Here is a 22,233-nt window from a genome sequence, read left to right on the forward strand (position 1 = left end):
AGCAAAACAGAACAACAAAAGAGAATCAAATGAAAGCTATATATTTTCTTTTCAGCAAAAAGGAAAATCTGAAGAATTTTCTATTGGCTTAACTCACGGCTTTTGCCTCATACAGTTCAAAATAAAATGCTCCATTTCATGCCTGGATGAATTGAAACCTATCTAAAACACAGGCATTTTTAAAAACTCTTTTTTAAAGTCTACACTTTGATAAAGTCAAATTAGAAAAGTTCAGTGTTCCATTCGGTAACTGATGAAAGCAAATACTCTGCCACTTCTAAGAAATCCTTTCTCTTTCTGTTTGCTTTGCTTGCCTCCACCTATTCACTGAAGTCAACCCCTTCCCTCCTTGTCAGTTCCTTCGACAAACCATTTATCCCCCAAATTGTCAGCTCTTTATATTCCCGGGACTTCACTTGGAAGCTCAAACTTGACTATCTGCCAAATTTAAGCCAAAATCTTGCCCAAGCTGACTGTTTTTTATGTAAATGCCCCCCAAAACACCATCTGGTCAAAGTTTTCACAAATCATCGTTTAAGTTTTCTTCATCTTAGGCTCCGAGTTCATTAAGAGGTCTCCAACCTGCAATAAACCCCTCTTCAAATAAAACTACTGAAAATTGAAACTAGCAGAGTTTCATCAGACTTGAGATGTTTATTATGAATGACTGGCACAACTCTGGATAGGCCTTCAAATGTATTTTGGTTTTAAGGCAAGTGGTTATGAGGAACTCTAGCAGCCGCAACACCAGCTGACTAAATCCATCACTTCCCTATTGACACAGAGGGCTAATTTCCAAATGACACAGCCACAATATTAATTATGGAAAAATAAACTGCTCTAAAAAGAGACTGTCTCCTCAGAACTGGCCTGACGGCCACAATTATATCTCTGATCATGTTCTCCTCAGTTTTAACTGCTGCATCACATTTTGCACTGAATAGCTAAAAGGATATTCTCTTTCATTATTTCTGAAATTCAAATTTATTAACAACTTCTCGCACAACATACACACTCCTAAGACCCTGAGAAAGAACATGCTGTGAAAACTATTTTGTGTTTACCTGCCTGGAAAATTGTATTCACACAGAAATTTAAATTAAAGCTAGACTTATTTCACTGTGGGTGGGGGGGAACTAATTTAATCCTGGATTGGAGAAAATGCAAATTGAGGGTCTTCAAATGCAAATTTTATATAAAAAGAAAAAAGAGTCTCCTGCTGAAAAGAAAACTAGAGATTAACATTCTGTGGGCAGGCCTACACTTTTTACGAGGTTTTCAGTTAGGTTTAAAGTCTACATTGCATCCATTGAAGACAACTAATGGTACAGGATTGGGGCTGTCCTGAACAAGAAGTATTTCCTTCAACAAAAGCGAAGCTAAAATTGGAGTGTCAGGATAAGGGAGGAAAATTAAATATTCTGGGTATCACACTAGCATTTAGTAAACATATCAGGTCAAAAACAAGTCTATTTCTGTCTACTTTTTAATTACTGTTTCAATGCTGTTTTAAGAAAAATGAATTCCTGTTAACTTGCAATAAAAAGAAAGCTACGGTATGGTCTTTTATTTTTATCTTGTATCTCATGGTCAACACAATCAACTATCAAAAAGACATACCAATGCTGAATTTAGTGTTAAACACAGCATTTGTGGTTCACAATAAAATTTGAGTTGTACCATACAGTCAGATAATAGGTGACTTTCCCAGGACGTCCAGCAGAGAATGTTTCCACTTCATTAGCACAATATAATAACGGAGCACCTGTTCGATACTGGAAAGTTTTGTTTTCAGCTTCTTTCACGGGACAGTATCAGTAGCTGGCGTTGTTTAAGCTCTCCTAGACATTCTTATTTAAATTGTGGGATTATACTAAAGCATCAGGTATAACCGAGCTACATTCATCTTAAAAAGGATCAAAATTGACAACAGTGAATTCCAGACTCGGGTTAAATTATCACTATTCGCTGAAGATGGAGGGTTAATACATTAGGCATACGACTCACAGTAAATTTACAGCAGCCGCCCACCCTCTATCCCAGATGGCTGACCCAGCCTAGCAAAGACTTTTAGTTGTTGTTTAACCAGTAGAGCAGTTTGGAAGTTTTCCAACTGAACAGAGTTTTGTCAGGAAAAGTCTCAATTCATCAAACTGTTCATGTTTTTTGAAAACATCTCAAGTTCAAAAAACTTTTTTTTTTTTTTTTAATAATCACAAAAAGGATGTCAAAGGAGTGTCAACGTCAGTCATCAGATGCCTGGGGACAGGGTGCATCACTGGAAATACTGCGCGCCAGGGTTTCAAACAGCCTCTCTGACCCCAGATTTCATTTCAAATTAGAATTTCTTGTGAACTGGAAATCCTGGGTTCCAGAAAGCCTCTCACCTGAGAAAACTAGGGCAGGAACAAGTGTTCCCATAAAATTACCCATCTATGCACATTAGCAAACATCTATGACATTTTCATAAAGACTGTCTCTCTGTCCACTTTTAAACAGCCCCAGGTTGGGAAAAGCTATATCCGAGCCAACAGCTTGCCTTGCAACAGGAAGACCAAGGGAGGAATGGGATCGGGTTCTGTTCAGTTTGTAGCGTTAGGAGCTGAATCACAGACCCACGCTGACTTGCTGTGGTACAGAGTCCTGACTCATCTAACAGGCAACAAGGGGAAATCCATGGTTTTAGGAACAATCTGAAGCTGAGGCATCGTAGGGGAGACCAAGTTCCTTCATACAACTGCCAARGCTTTTTTTTTTCCACCACTCTCTCAGCTTAACCTCTACCTAGCCCATGATGTTAATACTGACCCATACAGCATCAGGCTCTTGCCTCACATCTGCACTAGAGGCAAAGGCTCCGTTTACAGAATTGTCACAGAGAGAAAACTTTTTAGGGGACATTTTCTCCTCGCTCTGGCTTCCCCTTGTCCATTATTTTACGGTAGGGAATAGTCACCAATGTGGGTAAACAATATCTTGTTCCTTTAAGAAGCCTATTAAGTGAATTCATCTATTATTAGAAATCTATTTAGCAGAAGGGAACGATCGGTCTGCCACAGAACATGAGACAATTCATTTATTCTTTTATGCACTTAAAATGGCTTACAGCAATGGCTTGAATCGTGGCCAAGTAGATAAGGGCAAGTTCATCCAGACCCCGAGACAACGTTAGTCCAACAACCTGTGTAAAGATCAAAAAGAAAATGTACAAATCTGGCCAAGGTAAAACTCCGTTATTTTCTGTGGTTTCTTGTTGTAACAAGTTTAAGTGCTAATTCTAAGCCCTATTTTTGTGAGATGTACACATAATGTTATGTCAAACATGTTATTCCTGATCTGGGGAAGAACCACAAAAATTGCTCTTGCCCTTGCAAAGAAATAAAACAAACAGCATATTGTATGGAATTAGAGCTAGATTATCTCTGACAGTTTTATTTTATGACTCAGATATTGCTTGTGAATGTATTTAATGTAATAATATGAATAAAGTATTACATAAAAATAACATTTTAAAAGCCCTTCTCCTCCTCCTCCCTTCCAAGCACCCTAACACCAAAAGACAATTCATAATTAAGGACTATATCTTAACCCCCTTTGCTCTGACATAAATTATGCTGGATTAATATCAACATAGGCAAGACCTGAATGCAGCCATAACTCTGGCAGGAAAGATGCACTGCTATTACCAATATTTGCATAACGTCATCATACCAAAGGAAATTCTGATTCAACTGCAGCAAGTATTTCTTTCATGAAGTAATGCAGTTCTACTTAGGACCCAAAAATATGCAAGCCATCAACTTTTTTTTTTTTTGTAATGTTTCCCTGGTCTGTGATTGAAAATGTGTTGTAGTACTTAAAACTACCCTTTTCTACCTCAGTCCCAAATAYAGTAGGTTTTGGTACTGGTAAGTAGCTTGAGATATTTGCTCCAAGGACAACATGCCAATTCGAAGTGCATTTCTGCACTAATCACCAGATAGATACATTGATACCATTAAATTATACCATTATGGTATTCTTCTGTCATGGTCCTGTGCAGTAACATCCTGGCCTGTGGCTTAGCTGATCTGCCACCATGACGTTCAGYGAAGAGAAACCTCCAAATGTTTAAACATGAGCTGAAAATCACACCAGCGGAGGTTTCCTGCTGACCTTCCAAAAGCTGCTCTTTTTGGTTCTAGACTGTAATGCTCTGAAAACTTCTTTACAGAACACAGTACTTCAATATTGCCCTATGAGTTCCAGAAGCAGCATTTTTAATACCACAAGCCAGAATATACATATAATATTGGGTTCGGCTCTGAGCAGAGATGTGTGAAGCACCGTGGTTGCTTATTTCTAATCATGAGAGAATGTACGCCCATTCCTAATAACAAGCACAAGAGCATTTGAGTTTCTCTTCAAATTAACCACCCAGCACCTCAAATACTGTAAATTTACTCAACAGTTACCTGTTTGAATTAAACAATCTCTCCTCAGAATATTTCACTCCTTTTCCAGATATGCATAACCAATTTTGTGCTGAAACTCATCACAATGAAAATGTAAAATTAGGCAGACAGGTGAGTTTACAACAACAGCACACATTACTACTCAGTGTTCTGAAATGTAATTCCTATGAAAGGTACTGGGAGACACATGCACCTCCTCATATTTTTAGAAAATAGATGTGGCTCTAGCAATATCTGAAGTATCCTGGTCTCTGGTTTTCTACTGAAACATTAGCACACTTCAAAATACAGCAAGAAACCAAAACCCTATGGGATAGTTTAAATAGCTAAGGAGGAGTATGTTTAAAATTAAAAAAAAGTTCTTTCCAAACTTTTTTTTTTTTACCCCATATTGACCTTTTTGCAAAGACAGGCTGTTTCTTACCATGCCCTTTAGTGTCAGATCTGTTAAGGGAGATCTGTTACCATGGAAATCTGGCCAAACATGTAAATCAACAGTGAGGAAACCCACAGGCAAAGATTTCTTAATCAGATCCAGGTGACTGTTCAAGTATGTATATATACTTTGAGAACTAGAAGAAAAACAAGTTGGGAAAAAAAAGTGGGGGAGGTTATTCATCAAACATAAAACATTTGCACCTCTACTACCAAATGCAAAAGAACCATCAAAGAATCCCAAATCCCCAATAWAAAACAAAGGGGGAGAAAGACAGAGCCGCTGCTCGCCCGGCACACGGCATTGCAGAGGGCGGCTAGCAGGGACGTCTATCGGCGCTTGCATTCAGCAAAGCGCCCAAACTCCTCAGTTCAGCAGGATGAGGGGAGGCCGTGGAAGCTGATGCTCTCGACCTTGTGCATTGCCTCCCACAGGTCCCTGGTGGAGCCAAAGCTGTTTGATATTATGGGGTTTGATGATGCTTGTCTCTAGCAGAAAGCAGGTGCTGACACTGTGAAAGTGAAAGCTATAGAAAGGAAAGCCCAGAGAGAGGAATAAGGAGGCTTCCAGAGAGAAATGAAAATAAAATTTCATTACAATGTTTAATAATTTCTCCGATTAATCAATAGTGCTGGACTTGCAGCTTTCCTTTTTTAAACCGTAACTACTTCAGTATGTGTTATGATTAAAATGCAGCAATAAGGGTGGAGGAGAGAAAGCAAGTGGCTGCTCTTTTAGGGAGGAGCTGAACATGGGCCTAAATATGCTTGTATCTAAGTTCAGACACTACACCCATCCCCACAGTATCCCACAGCCTTCTCCCTGGGCCAACAGTAACCGTAGGACTGATGATGAACTCTCCAGTGCTTTGGCTTGCCACAACTTAAGTGACATTCCAGTTTAAAAATGTTGCAATTATGGTCAGAATATTTTTTTCAAACACTCATACCATCATAAACAGATTCATATATATTTTTCAACTCCTAGGAAATCTCAGAGTGGGGCACTTAATTCTAGACATGTGGGTCAACAATAGCATCTAACCCTAATTACAATTGATTAGCCATTGTCTCATCCACTGTAGACCCAAACAGTGATATTCATTTAGCCTCTACATGTATATTCAATCATGCACTAATGAGATCCCTAAGGGAATTTGGCATATGCTTTACTAGTTTGACTTCTGACCTCCTAGCAGCTGTATATTTATACTTTGCATTCAACCATTCAGCTGCATGTTTTTTCAATTATACCTTACCATGTGTATGCTATCAGAGGATATCATTCAAAATGAAGTACACTTGGAAGACATTAAAATAACTAATTCACATCATTATTCACATACTTTTAAATGGGCTTTATATGTCTTCTTGGACCTGAATTATCATAATTTGGAAGTCACAATCATTTTTTTCCCTCATTCTAATAGTGGCCCTTTTTCTACATCCCTAAAGACCATATTATAAACACTACTCGCTAATGACAAAGTCATTGATTTCCAGTCTAAATCTTGGTTTGATGTCTGGGAAGAGAAAGGAAGGAAAACTTCATTCAGCCAGAGGCCTACCAGCCATCCCAGCTTCTATCTGATCTCCCCACTGCTCGATCACACTCGCAGGGTTTAACTGTTCGGGCAGCTCTGACAGAACACAAGGACTGTGCAACACAAGCTGAAGTTCAGCCAAATCCTCTTCAGACCCAAATAACCTTAGAATTACACTTCTCCATACTTTTTCTTCTTTTTTTCTATGTATAAATGAGGGTTATTGGCAAAATCCTTCAAACACTTGCCAGTTCCAGTCCCYACCAAGCCTGGGCTATATGTAGTATTAAACCACAGGCTCTCTGGAGCCTTTTCCATTCAGTCCTGTGAAAAGGCATCAGTAGCAGCTGGATCTGGCTTGCAGACCTGAACGCAAACTATTGGTATTAAAAAGGAATTATGCTGAAAGTGGAGAGTAATAAATTAACACAATTTTGCCCATAGTTATGTTTGTATTAGGGACACAGTTTCAGAAAGCAACAAGAATTTGGTATTTAATTTGTTCAGGAATCTTACAAGATGCCAGCAGGTATCTTTCAGGAAAAAATCTTAATATTTTAGATTTCTCAATCTAAAAAAAAGGCCCCAAAAATCTACAGGTGCAGAAAACTGACAAATACTATTATTATCTACTGCTTGAAAGATCCCAGAAGAGCTGACAGATATATGTGTGTCACTTTACTGCTGTTTTCCAGGAGCTATCTCTTTAGATGGGGAAATGGCATTCAGAAGTGAAGGGAAAGAAATTTTGTCCTAACACATACCTCTTCACAAAGTGCCACAGGACATATAATCCGTGATGTCAAACAGTAAAACACTTTCCTTCCTCCAGAAGACAAGAAACTTTGATTCTAGCAACTGTAACTATTTAAACCTTAGAGCATAAATGATTGTGTTATTTCCTTCTTTTCTTTCATACTCTGGCCTACGTATCTTGGATTTTACCACGTCAGCGATGGCTAGATGTCAGACCTACACAACATAGAGACTGAAGACCAAATATGCTATCTACACAGTGATTTTTGCGACTCGCTGAAGTGTACGAAAAGAGGCGGTCTTGTTGCCCACAGAGCATGGCAATTAGAGCAATGGCTAAATTTACAGCCATCCAGACGATCCTCATGTAACTCAGTCCTCTCCACTTCCAGTAAAAGAAGGGAAATGGGAATGTGGGGATAGGATTGGGAGGGTTGCACAAGACCGGCCAGTCTTCAGCACACGTGGTCAGTGGGAGCTGGTTTCTGGCAAGTCCGGCTAAGTCGCCTTGTGCCCTAACAGGTTACTACAAATCAGCTGAACCCGTGGTAACTGCAGCCTGCAAACTCCTACCCCTGGTACATGCAGAGGAGCAGGAGTGCGCACAGGGAAGCTTCTGAGACCAGTGGTTCAGCAGGGACTGTTGTGATGTTGCCGAACTCACTTATGAGCAAAGCTGGGAGCCAGGGAGGAAGGAAACATAGGCCTGGGAAGGTGGAAGTAGGTGAAAAACAGCAGCGAGTAAGAGGCACAGATTTGTGAGCTCAGATGTTTTTTTCATTTTTAAATGATCCAGACAGGCACGTGCTCTTTGTCACTACAAAATCGGCCTAACTCTTGACAGTGTCGCACCCTGCATGGGAAGCAAAGGTAGCATGCAACTAAGCACATAACTAGAGAATTCTCATTTTGTTTTCCTTCTGTAACCATTTGTACTTGCAAAACAGGTATAAATTCCTACACCCACAAAAAGAATATACTGAATATAATAAAACTGATTCTCTGAAATTCTACTGAGATTCTCAGGCAAATAACCTACCATCATCAACAATCCCCCAAAACAAGAGGGCATGCTTTTATTAAGTATTTGACTTAATTTAAGGAAACACATAATCCAAAGTTTGGGCCAACACTGTTCACTAAAAAAAATGCCTTGCACTTTGTACAGCTGCTGCTCTAGTCACTATAATAAGGTCCAAGTTTGTGCTCTAATATGTCATAACAGGTATGCACAGCATGAAGAAATGAAGAGAAAAATTCAGTTCAAACTGCAAAGTTCCTGATTTTTATAGGTTCAAGTTAAATTCATTAAAAATATTTGAAGAGGAGAGGGAGAGAGAAAATAGGGTCAACTAGTAAGAGATTTATTTACTAAATTTATAGCTATGCAAACATTTTGTTAGGCGAATGAAATCTGAATGGTATCTGGAAAACATTATAAAAACAACATTGAGCAAATGAACTTGATAAAATATCATAATCCTCTTTATCAATACTATCCTCCACAGTTTTACTAACTGCAGAAGCCTCAAGTTCAAAGTCATGGCCCCATACCTTCTATGTAACATGAAGTTACACCCCTGATATTCCATATCTAAGAACCTCTTTCCTTCACAATCCAAGCCTTTTGCACTATGAAATTAGTTATGGTCAGTCCAGTATCGGACCTACTATAGACAAGCAGGCCACTTCTGCATACTTACTTTACCAACACAAAAAATGGTTTGTCTTGGCATTACCTGCTAAACCAATTTCCACTGCTGTAAGCTTTGTGAGGCTCATGCCTCATATGGAGGAACTGGAAAAATGGCCTGGAAGCCAAATGAAGAGAAAAAACAACAAACCCCGAACAGTATAGATCAATCCTTAGTCCAAGCATACAGAGATTTTTTTTTTTTTTKGGGGGGGGGGGGATTGTTTTTTGTTTTTTTTAAGAACCGCATAGAGAATTCTAGGAAGCATGAATCTATTTCATATTGAAAGAAGCCCAATAAATTTATGGGACGCTTGGTCAAGTTCTCAGCAAGCAAATAAGGTACTGGACACTGCAAAGCATGAGAAGGTCATCCAGAGAAATCAGGTAGCTTTCTGGTCACAGAGAGGATGGAAAGTAACTTTATGTGTTCAATACATCTGTCAGGAGTGACCCTTGCATTTCAGACCAGAGTGAAGATAAAATGTCAAGTTTGCTGTTTTTCCTTAATCCAAGGAAAAAAAGAAATTAAAAAAGACAAGCATACTTTCATCCAATGTGCCTAACTGTTCGGCTAAGATCTCTCTGGGMGTGATGTGAACTATCTTAAAAGGAATCCGAGCCAAAATAGCTTGGGAAAGTTCAGATCTGAAAGAAGTCCCTGGATAGTTTTCATCTACTTTAAAAGTGGACCAAACTAAAATTCTGCATCTCACACAGCCTAGTCCTCAAGGAAGCCTGGAGTTACCTGCAACTCACTCCCACATCTTAAGTTTTGTCTAAAACTTTATCCTGGGTGTCTATGTTCTATTTGTGCTGCCACTCAGGAGTACTTTTTCCTACAGTAGCTATCCCTTCATTTAGATGATGGTTCCAAATACATTGATTAATATATTTTTAGTAYAGATCATCCCTGGAGCTTAACAGTGTCATCTCCAAATTAAAACACATTATTAGTCCAAGGCACACAGGTCTGCTGAACAGGGCTGATGGCAGGGTACCACAAAATACACTGGACTGGCTACAAAAGAAAAGCTGACAAGCAGAAAGTCAACATCACCACTTAGATACCCCCGAGGTGAATGTTTAAGGGGAATTTAAAGCTTTGATCTTTCAGCAATCGCTTGGGAAGCCTTTGTAGATACTTCCAACCCAGGTGACCAAATTCACTCTCAGTTTGTTGATTCCCGCATTCCAGAATAAGGATATTGTAGTGCAGTTCTGCAGGGCTGGGAATGTGTATCAGTGTATCATCAATTCATAAGGCACGTATGTCATAAAGAAACAAGAACAGTGACCTGGCTTTAGCTTTTGCCTGTAATTCTGGGAAAGCGACATGGCCTTGGACCACATGCTCTATCTGAAAAAGAGGAAAGCAACATTATTGGAATGAATACATCTTAAAAAGTCAGTCCCAGAAAAGGGTAATGCAGCATTACAACTTCTAAAAGACAGGAGAGCTTCTAAAATACTCACGAAGTGTTGACTCCTTGCCCAAGTAAAGCCAAAGACAAAACTCCCACTGACATTACTGGATTCAGAATTTGGCTTAAAAATAGTACGAAAAAACAATGCTACACCAAAAATAAGCAAAATGCTAAGCATACAGCTCCTTAGTCAGAAGAGTAAGCTGAAAGAATGATTTTTACCTGTCCAACAATACCTAAGCGTATGTCCACTAACCCCTCCCATGCTCTTGCATGCATACCTACATTGGAATTCTACCAGGAACATCTTCCTGGCCCAAACCCCTACGTCTTTCTGTATCACTGTTAAAATAAAATGTCAGGTGTGTTGTCATTCTAATAAACGCTCAGTATGTTCATTGCAGGAAACAAAATATTTGCCCTGACAAGCAATTATTGCTACAAAAAAAGCTCAATATAGACTCTGTCTATACTAAATTTACCTATCAGCTGGTCCAACATTATTCACAAAACAAATTGAGCAGCTTTTGTGGCCTCTTGCTAATACCCCATCAGAGGTGACAGTAAACATAAAGAGGCAAAACTAGAGGTACTCAAAAACATTGAACATATTTGGCAACACCTATTGGCAGCAAGCCACATTAGGTATTTAATTTTTAACAGTGTGAGTCTGGGCCTTAACAGTGTAGTAAAACTTATATAACAAGGCATGCACATATTAATAGAGCAAGAAAACATAATGCATGCTTGTTACCTCTGAGATTTGCATCTAAGACAAAACTCAAGCACGTATATGCATTAAAAACAAAGCTCTGGACTGAATTTTGCAATCTTAAATAATCTCTTGAGAAAATAATTAATAGGAAGAGCTTATAAATTCAGAAATAAATCTATAAACAAATATCGTATATATATGTGTGCTGTGAAAACACTTTACACAAAAATATTACAGCGCTTACGAAGTTACATATTTAACATTCTATATTCAAGAAAYGGCCAAATGTGACTTGCATCCTAGAACTTCTTTTCTGCTCCCATCAGCTATTCTTTATTTTACAGTTGATGTAAAGCCATCCTTTGTCTCTGTTATGCAATATCTTTCTTCCTGAAAATTCAACACAAAAGCCCAGCTAACAGACAAATGAACAAACTTTTTCAAAACAAGCAGAGTCACTAGTAATTTGTACTCAGTCTGGACCTATTTTCAAAATCCAACAGATTTGTTTCATAACCATATCAATAGAAGTTTAATTAGAGATTTTTAAGGAGAAGTGTATCTGTTTTGCTTCTAAAGAATTCAACAGACTGTTCAAACTTCATGAAAAAAATTCACTTTTGGGCATAGACCAAGCAATGAAAAGAATTCCCCCAAATGTCCACTTGTTTTCAGAAAACCAAAAGTATGAGAGAGCAGGATCCTAAAATGACTACCACTTTAAAATTACAACGATAATGGATGCAACCTATCCTCCACACCAGTGTGCACATACACTGTTTCTTCTTATGGCTCCCCATGTGTTTTGTGTACGTATAACCTCAAGAAGACCACATGAAATATTCTTAGAATGTTTTAATGAGACAGCTTCCCTAATATACCTAATAGTATTTATTGCTGACTTTTGCTATGGGTCCTAACAAGAACATATATTTTTCCAGCAATTTCTTAAATGACCCAGGAACATCTTGTTCTCTGGCACTAGGATGGAATCCAAATATCTGTAATTACTGAAAAGCATTTTTTTTAATTGCCTTTCTGAAATGCCCTGACTCTTACAGCACATGTTAAGTGTGGAACCACCCTGAGCCAGCCAACAGAAAACACTGACCTGCTGCATCTTCTTTAGGGCTTAGTAAGTGTGGAACCACTTTGGATTACTCCTCTCAAAAGTGTTCTTACAAAGAAATGCACAAGATTTTCTATTTTCCTTTTATAGTGCTATCATCACGAGCAGAAACTAACTTTTTCTTGTGGTTGTAACCACTGCCCATAAAATGGGACCCTTTGGTTCTAGCCCCACCTTGGCCCAAGGAATTTAAGAGCTACACATCCCACCTGCTGGGAGAGTGCTTTAGCCATGAGGCTAAGGAGAGGCCGGAGATGGGATGAGAAGTGGAGGCTGCAGGAGAGGAAGAGGGATGACTGTCCCACTGAAGCAGACAGGAACGTAAGATTCACGTGGCCAAGGACAGAGCGCAGGAAGGAGCACCAATTCATAACTCCGTGGTTAGGGTGTGTATGGGCTTCCTGTTCCAGGATTATTTCTGTTTCTCATTTGGTGATTGTTTCATRTGGAATGCATAAATGCAGTGATGCCCAAATCTACTATTTCCTGGGCAAGCGCTCCAACCACTAAGCTTTTAAAAAGGTGGGTGGTGCTATGTCTGAGTAAGACAGCAATTATGCCTGCAATTTGTGAAAGGCCTAACCCACCTGCCTGTCTGGTGAGCTTACAGAAGATACCTACAGGACTGGGCCTGCTCCCTGTAGGTTCTGAACCTCAGCATGAGCCTGGCACCCCACTGCTCAGGGCAGGGCAGCTCTGCATTCAAACTGAGCAGGGAGATACGCGGGGAGTTTTAGAAGCTTTCAGAATTAAGCAGCCACTGAGGTCTCGATCACAGTTTTGGATCCAAGCACCTAAAGTCTGCCTAAATACTGTTTTATACACCTACTCTTTCTTTAAATTTGATTTAAGCATTTTTGTTCTGAGTGCCTTACTGTAGGTAAGAAAAATCAGCTTTAGAGGACCCAGTCTTTTTTTATTTGTATTGATAGATTAATCTAATATAGTCAGCCTCTTTGCACTCAAAGAAATAACTGAGATGACAATATACTCAGGCTCTATCTAGACAGGATAACATACTAATGTCTTACTATTCTGTGTACAGTATGCCTTTCACTTATTTATGCCCAATGAGCACAATTCTTCCATATATTGCAAAGTATACATACAGTTTTATATCTCAAAGTCTGTCTCAGCCTCCTACTAAAGTACAGAAAGAATGCCTATTTGCTTGCAAAATAGTAACAACAATAATAATAGGTAGACATGCCCTTGGTGCTCTGCCTCATCTATAAACCCCTCTCAGTATGAAAAGGAACAGACTGTACAAGACATAACAAACAAGTAACTGTTTATTGCTTTCCACAGGATGACTTCTCCTATGATCTTATGAAGATGTTTCAGGCAGAGCTCTRGTTGAACTGCAAATGAAGCTACCCCCAATGACAGCAGTTATGTCAGGCCTGCCTTCCTGGAGTCTGTTTGCGTCTCCAAACACTTACCAGTTTTCCTGTAGCGCTTTGACCTCCTTCATTCAACCAAAATCCAGGCAGCATAGCAGAGAAGTAAGGTCCCCAAACACCAGGCACAAAAATGGGTGTTTCACTTACCTGGAAGAGTAAGAGAAAGCTCTAGTGAATCAAACTGCCTGTCAAACTAGGTACTTCACAAGTAATGTTTGGCAGCTATCAGAGTCCAGTGCTGAAAACAACTGCTGCTTCTCCACTGGAGTTACCAGCGTGAATGGAGAAGTACAGGTGGAGATTTACCATGCGGAGAACGTGGAGAAATATGTCCCCCAGCTTGCATCATTTTTAGATTACGTGACACAGCTGCAGCTACTGGTTGCACAACTTCTTATTCCCCTGCCGCACACACAGAACAGCTGGATCTGGCCATGTGGAAGAGCAAGTACTTCCAGGGATAGGAGCTGTATTTCATATGGAGAGAAAAACTGCCCTGTTCCTCAACCCACTTTAATTTAAATGAACATTTGGAGGAGGTGATCTGAGCTCTGTCAGAAGGCTTGAAACCCCCACACTTGCGGTGGAGCCCCAAGTTCCTGGTGCTCTGCACAGCACTCACGGGGGACTTAGGTGCCTTGGGTGGAAGCCACAAACATGGGCTGGGTGAAAGGGGATTTTCTTGTGTTAGTTAACAGGAAAAACTCACCCGGGTAAACTTCCGATTCTGCCCCTTACTTGGGCTTACTCTTACACAAAACACTTCTCCCTTCACATCTGTGAACCCTTTTATGAAGGTGGGTACCGAAACACTCTCTTTCAGAAACTGTACAACTGTATTCTACCGCTTGCATACAGATAAACCACCCACATATAGAGCGATGTCCTGCTTCTGTGCAATATTTTAGTGGTTAGACCACTCAGGATGTGGGAGACACTGGTTCACTTCCTTTCTCTGCTTCAGAAGATGCAAATTACTAGTTTATAAGGGTGGAGGGTATTCTTCCTTCCTCCTATTAAAGCTGTTTCACTTTCCCTGGTCTAGATCTAGATAGATCACTGGTCTGGATCTAGATAGATTCTGGTCCAGAAAGATAGCGTAAGGAGGTATGATATCTAGTCCAGCAAATAAGGCACAGAATGGGGTGGGTAATGGCAGGGARGAACCTGGGTCCCAGTACTTACTACAAAGTCTTTTTGTGTGTTCTGCACTGGTTGAATACGTTAATAATTCTTGCAGCAGAGGCTGGAGAAGACAGGTCACCCACTCCCCAAAGCAGGCTACCTAGCTTCTGTTTGAAGCATGATTCATGTCTTTTCTTCCAGGACTAAGGAGCTGGATACATTCGAGGTATACACATCCACGATTTTCCTGGGAAGGCCCATGGCAGTGCAGTCCTACACTGCCACATGATGCATGAATACACTTCCCACTAAACAATGTTAATGGGAAGGTTAGATCTGCAACTGTTGCTCTCTAGAAGGTGGRAAGCACTCCAAGAGGAGGAAACGAGATCTCTGTAACAATATTAGTCTATATGTTTTCAACATAGGGACTCCTGGAAGGCTGGTGTGGATTTAAATTTCCTCAGCAAAAAGAAGGTTCTCAGTCAACAAGACAAATTTTTTTTGTATTTAGACGTTGCTCTTCATGGGCAAAATCCTAGACCCACCGAGGTTGCTTGAGGTTTGCTATTGATTTCAGTAAGGCCAGGTTTTCACCTCAAAACTGTTTTCATGAGTCATAATTAAAAATCCAAGCTCTGTTGTTAAACTCAATGCACGCTCTCCCTATATTTAAACAGGCCAAACTTTAAAGAGTTTTTGCTATCAACTAGGGAATATGCTCTAAGACAGTTTACTGGCATTTGTGCATCACACATGTTTAGTAAATAAACCAGCAGGGAGGTTTCTGCAAAAACAATAGTCTGCTGAAGCCATCAACTTACACTGCAGCTGATTCTTGTCAGGAACATGAAGTTAAGTAGGAAAACAAAGCAATAAAAACTGTTTTCTCAGAATACATTACTACAGTTTCAAGCAATCCTGATTTCTCCTAGGAATACATCTAACAAGCAAGAGAATCTTGCTCAGTTCTCCTCTATCAGCTCCAATGTGCTGACTGACTTTCACTAAAGATGTTTGCGTGCATGCACATGCGTCTGTGTGTCTGCATAAGATTTTGGCCAGCTAAACCCACTAAAGAGCAAGAATAGCTGTACTGAATTTAAAAAGGCATTTATGACTCCAAGTGGACAAAGCTGCATCAAAAAACATTGCAAAGGCATTTGTTTTTGTTTTGTTTTCTCTTAAAACTACAAATTAATATATCTTTGAGTTTTCAACACCTCTATGAGGCAAGTCTTCTTTTACAATTTTAATAACAAAAAGCAGTGCAACAGAAAGTATTGATTAAATGATCCTAAAATTTAAAAATTTAAAATAACCTGAATTTTAGACCAATTCTACAGCACTGACCTTATTGAGAACACAGTATTAAGCCAGGATTCCCACTTAGTACCTGCTCCAAGGTAGTGATGGGAGTGGGAAGACAAGCCGTGTCCCATCTCATTCTTTTCCTCTAGTTGTGGACAAACACGAGTGTCTCTAAAGGTGGGAAGGGACACAGCATTTTTGAAGTCTCATCTCAAAATATTTTCGATGCAGCAAAGTTTGCAATACTCTGTATTCTACTATGATCTGTGATTAAAGAGTCTAGTTATGCCACATGTATCAAGCTTAAATGCACTGAGCCATGCTCAACTGCTAAGTAGTCTGAAGAGACCAGACAGGCTAAAGATCCTAAAGATACAATGCCCTCTGACCAAAATGCTTTATGAATGCATGGAAAGTTCTAAACATTAAAAAGAACAATACAGTTTAAAAACCTTTTCTTATGTCATTACTCCACTATTCTCCAAATTGTCCTGTATCTGTACTAACACTCAAAGGTGTAGATTGATTAAAAGACCAAACTCTCCCTGGAGCCAGTACTTCTGGCTCAGTATTTTGGACACCCACAGGAATTTGCCAGGACAGGATATTTCCATGCTGGCTCTTATCAAGTTACGCTGAAACTTTCCTATCATCTTACTACTGAAGTACCATTTGCACACATTCCAGCAAACTTTCAACACACAAACARTGCAAACAAGGGAGTTATCTCCACATTTATGAATACAGCCAGTGGGGTACTAGATTATCTTTTTTTCTGCTGTGGGAACTCTCAGTTGGAATAAAGAATACTGGTGATCATGCTGGGTTGGGACTGTATATGGGATCATCTTATTTCCTATTTCCCTCTTCCACTTAAAAAGTTTAATTCACTTTTTACAGACTCAAAGGCACGTAGCTTAACTGTGTGGAAAGTGAGAAAAGCGGGAAGTAACAAACTCCCCAAAATGGGCACACATTCTTTGTGAAGCAGCCAGGTGAACTCTCTTCCACAGATGTATGTATAAGAGATAGCAAATGGTTTCCATTTCCACTCCTTGAAATAATGTGGATGATCCTTAAGTTTTTCAACCTATGCAGCAGCTGGCATTTGTATTTTCATAATCAAAATTTATCCTCAAATCCTGTTTGACTACACGTATCGCTCAATCCCTCCAGAACACGTGACTAGACATAAGTGTGAGACTGGAGAAATGGTGCAAGGTTTGCTGCAGAACCCAGAAGATAAGCATCCTTTGCCAGACTCAGAGTTATTTTTGTTACACTAACACCGCATCCTTTTCATAGCTTTCTATTGCCTTCAGACATTCTTATGATGATAATAGATGGATCAATGTACTGTCACTACTTTCTTTGCCATTAATGAAGCTTAAGAAAATCCTTAATCTTTTTAGCAGAAAAACAACATCTGTTTTAGGTTTATGGGCAGTTGATTTTTATTTTTAAAGCAAGTAAGAAATGTCATCCTTACTTGAAAGTTGAAATAAATATTCAAAAGGAGCATCAGATTTTCTGCCTTCTATTTAACTTAAATCCATCCTCTAGCATACTCTTATTGTAAGGCACATCAACATTGATTATTTTTTACATATCGAGAAACTGAAGCACAAAGAGGGTAAAGTTACACACCCTCATGTGCAGAGGAAGTCAATGTTAGAATGCTCTCTGCACAGTAACTATTGCAGCAGGTATTTGAAGATGGGAGACGAGAGGAATTTGAACCAAATCACATTTTGAGTTGTAATGAGCATCTATAAATATTTAAGTTAAGCATATTCACACAGACTGTTGCCTCATCTATGACGCTTACTTATAGAAGTATTATACTCCTTGAAGAGCAAATCCACCACATGGTGTTCTAGCTGTGGATGGGGAAAAATTCTTTTGTGCAGGAAAACGTCACCTTTCCATGTCTCCCCAACATGCACATTCCTACTTGCTCAGCCCATCATTTCTGATAAGACAATTCCAAGGTTTGGGTTCATCACAAGGGAGAAAGAAGTTCAACATCTCCTGAAAGGGAGAAGAAGGGGAAAAAATTTTCTATCTGGGAGGATTTAACCTCAGTGTGTGCTCTATAAAAGATCGTTCTAATATGTAAGATATGTAAACATTATAGAGCAATCAGAAACAAATTAAACGACGAATTCAGTTTAACAGTATTCAGCTGTGGTGCAACTGCCAGAAGGCACTTTTTGTTATGAATAGGTCGTTTGGATGAGTTACAGACCAGATTTCAACCCTGGCGTGTGCTGGGAAAATCAATGTCAAACTATCTAAGATCAGAAGGTATCAGCAGCACATCTGGCAGCCCACGGAAATGAAAAATGTCTTTAAAATATATAATGCTATATAGAACTAAGTTCTAGTATGAAAGGATCTGCTTCAATGGCACTAATATGAGATCTGTAATGTATTTAGTTTAGTTTAGTCTTTCCCACTCACCTCCCCCTCTAAAACAAGAACAGACAAAAACAATCCACCTCTATTGCAGCAGTTTATGTGGAAAAAAGCTATRCTTACCAATTATAGTTGTAGGGTAGCTTACAGCTAATGTGAGTGAATCAAAGGCATCAGTGCCTTTAATCCAAACTAAATTCAGTTTTCAGGACTGGTACAAGGAATGGCAAAGAACACAGACCTTCAAAGAGGAGAAGCACCTAGGTATATAGCCTTTCCATAGAGTGAGTAAGTCACAATGCAAGATTTATTTTACTTAGCTTTGTCTTGCTAGACTAGCATAATGATCAGGCACGTGCTTGTGTTTCCTCCTCAGTTTTAGGTATATATTACAGTAATCAGAGACAAGATAAAACCAGCCACACTGGTGAGAGCAGTTCTATGGAAGCATGGATTCCAACAGAATTTTCTTCCTTAGTTGACACCATCTGTTGCTAGTGTAGCCTTACACGAATTCCTGCAGTAACACTATTTGAGAACTTGGCTATCACCTAAGAAGCAAATCTTTATATTAATAGGATACTGCTATATAGGCACCTTCTTCCATTTTCATTTCAACAACTAACATTGGGCATTTGATATCTGGCAGCATTCTAATATCAGTATCAGATTCTCTATAAACTTGCAGTACGTCTTAGACAAAATCAGTTTTCAGTGGAACTATTCTTGACTTATTTACAAAAAAGCAAAATTAAGCCTTCATTCTGTTGTCAGAACTTTTTTAGAATAACTATTTGTTAATGAGAAGCTAGGTCAGAAAATTTGTCTGAAAAATCATTTCACTTATCAGCTTCTATAGTCAGAAATTCAGAGGAACAGCTGGTCCTTTTAGGCTATGGCATGTATTTAAAAAAATCTAAGATATTAGTGGAGGGAAGGGAAAGAAAGTAGGAATAGCATGGTACCAGTCAGCAACTAATAAATGCTCTTTACAGTTCAGGACTTTGATCATTGACAAGTCAAATACTTTCATTAACTTCCTTGCTGACTTTCAAACTTTGTGACTGACTGTGGGTTGAGAATACTGATATTCATTAAATTCAAGGGTTTTTACACTGATGCGTAAAATCCTGTATTAAGAAAACAGTATCATTTCACTTCTGCTCACAGATGGGCCTTATATAGCTACTTGACCACAACTTTGTGACCAAGAACGAAAGAGATTCTTAAAAAGGAGAGAATTCAAAGGGAAACCCAAGAATGTTTCATTTCTAGGTTTCTGGTTCAAACTTAGGTCATAGTAGTAGCTACTAAATTTATGAATTAGTAACAGAATTTTCTGATGGCATATATATTAACTGGGTGGAGTGGGGGCACACAATCGTAGTCTCACTGGACTGATGCCTACTCCAAAATTGCCATCCTGGCATTAATGCTCAAGCACTAAATGGGTTTAAAACTAAGCTTTCCTGTAATTCTGTAGGCAATTCACTATGTTAAGATTATGGTGAGTGCAGTTCTCTTCTTAAAATATGCTTATTATTAGCAGTAATTACATATTAAACACACAACAGCACTCAAGCTTTAGCCTGATGCAAAAGGCATTTAGGAAAATAAGATCTTCAAGCACAAAAAGTATACTTCAGAATAAAAGGGAAATTAAAATGCATTAATATTCCAGTTCTTATGGGTCATATACTACCAATAATTTGTTTGATTATATTTTAAACCTATGTCCTCTGGCTATCACTGGTTGGCTGTGTAGCTGCATAACTTGCGGCGGCAAGTCACATAGCTCTCTTCCATGTGACAGGCTGGCATTCTGTGGGCCATCCACAGAGCTGCTCTGCAATGATATTAAGATACTAGACCACAAACATTTGTGCATCCAACTAACTTATCCCACTGAAGGCATGGAAGTCACTTGGGTGAAGACAAAGTAAAGATAGAACATGGTCTTCAGTCTGAACACATCCGACCACATGACAATTTGGGGAATCTGTTTACATACAATTTAAGAATTCTGGCTGATGTGGTGAAAAGACTTTCATAAATGCCTTGCTGAACGTGGAATCCATCACTTGTTGTCAAGGCTATGTCATGGGTTTACCAAACCCAGAGACCTGGAAGATTACTAGAGCTTAGYGACTCCCATTTCATTAGGAGAATGGTAAAAGAAGGAATGAAAGCAAAGCAAAATTGTCCAACTATGTCTATCTGAGGTTGTGCAATGGAAAAACGCTCAGACATCAGGCAACATTTTTGCAGTATAAGATATTGTTTCTGACTGTGGAACCAGCCAAGGTTAAAAGAGACAGCCAGAGAGACGTACATCATTCAAAGGGGAAAGCTGTGAATCAGAACCAAAGGTTTCTGGGCACTGCCAGTAGCTCAGACTTATGGCCAGAGATTGACCTGTGGTAGGAAAGTTGAAACAGAACATGTATTCAGTATTATTTTTTGCCCAAGTTTGTTTCTTTTGTTTTGGCTGTAGTAAAGACATGTTCTTATGTCACCTATGTCCCCTCACTGCTTTTAGTATCATGCAGAGGTAACTGGAGGTAACTGCAAATGGCGAGTGCTCAAAGGCCTGGAGTTCTGGCAGAAGCGTATGTGCCCATTTAGCTCATAGGGCCTCAGGCAATCGGCCTGAGCGGTCTCAGAGAACAGTCTACACCCAGGAAATGGAATAGAGAGGAAAAGGAAAAGAGTGATATTGCTTATTTACACACCATGAAAATATTAAGAACACAGGTCCAGTATATTTCAATCCAGCTTACTTTACAGCAGGTTAGCAAGGCTCCAAGTGCCTCAAACCAGCAAAGGACATGTTTGACAATATTAAAACACCCTCCCCCCCACAAAAATACCCACACCTTTTTGATTTTGCTTATTCTCCACTTGAGAAACACCACACACCTGTGTGACAAAATCAAACCGATTACAGCCACAACACACTTAAGTAAAAATTATCAGAATTAGAAACATACAGATAGTATTCATCAAAAGGCAGACTGGGATCTCAAATTTCTGATGATGGCGATTTGGAGCTAGTATTCCAGTTCAAGCCCTGCTTTAATTATTACCTGGACAAAACTTTCAATACAACTTACAAATAGGAGAAGCAGATGAATTCTCAGGGACTATTGTAAGTAATTATTCTGAATAGCAACCCTTATGAGAAAAGCAGCAAAATGTTACTGACGCATGCAGAACTATTTCTCATTTTCTAAATTTTCCATGAAGCATTAACTAGTCTGCAAACTATAGACCAAACAAGGTATGTGATTAATGCCCAGTAAAGAAACCACAGTCCTCAGGCAACTTGATTGCCTCATCTCTGAGAATATTTCAGGTGAGTTATGAGACGGGATTATATACTGCACACCCTGGCTTTATATCTAACAAGAATTAATTAGAGGAAAGTTTGACTGAGATTATTATTACACATTTCTACTGTGAGATCTTTATTGAAGGCTAAATACGGAAAGATATTTTAACGCTTTTGAACTCTTACAATTTTTAACAAAAGACTAATTTGAATCACAATAATATTAGTTATTAAACCTGTACTTAATTTGTATTTATGGGTGCAGAGACCAAGAGAAAGTCAACTGGACCAGTGCTTCCAGTCTTGGGAGCCAAAGCATCAGTTTGTGCAAACCAGTGCATTACCATTGACTTCGATGACCATGACAGCTATGTTGATTTACACCATCTGAAGATCTGGGCTAACATTCATATTTAGACACTTAAGTGAGCAGCCTGCTTTTCAAAGGAGACAAAGAGACACGTTTCCCATTGATTTCTGGCTTAGGAACTT

General features: G+C 39.2%; 1 protein-coding gene across 37 annotated transcripts in view; it reads right to left on the reverse strand.

Moving 5' to 3' along the window:
* Window positions 1-22,233, reverse strand: part of FGGY (FGGY carbohydrate kinase domain containing) — a 343,412-nt gene that overhangs the window by 39,699 nt on the left and 281,480 nt on the right. For all 37 annotated transcript variants that reach the window (XR_003254040.1, XR_003254039.1, XR_003254042.1 and 34 more), the window contains 4 exons: window positions 13,596-13,703; window positions 10,181-10,242; window positions 4,879-5,026; window positions 3,107-3,181 (listed from right to left, as the gene is read on the reverse strand). Coding sequence is in view for 3 of the 37 variants with exons in the window: in XM_026069036.1 (XP_025924821.1) it covers window positions 3,107-3,181; window positions 4,879-5,026; window positions 10,181-10,242; window positions 13,596-13,703 (393 nt within the window). In the remaining 34 variants the exon portion in view is untranslated. The remainder of the gene's footprint in view (window positions 1-3,106; window positions 3,182-4,878; window positions 5,027-10,180; window positions 10,243-13,595; window positions 13,704-22,233) is intronic.

Source organism: Apteryx rowi, unplaced genomic scaffold, assembly GCF_003343035.1.
Source record: "Apteryx rowi isolate R43461 unplaced genomic scaffold, aptRow1 scaffold_284, whole genome shotgun sequence".
In the NCBI taxonomy this organism is placed as follows: domain Eukaryota; kingdom Metazoa; phylum Chordata; class Aves; order Apterygiformes; family Apterygidae; genus Apteryx; species Apteryx rowi.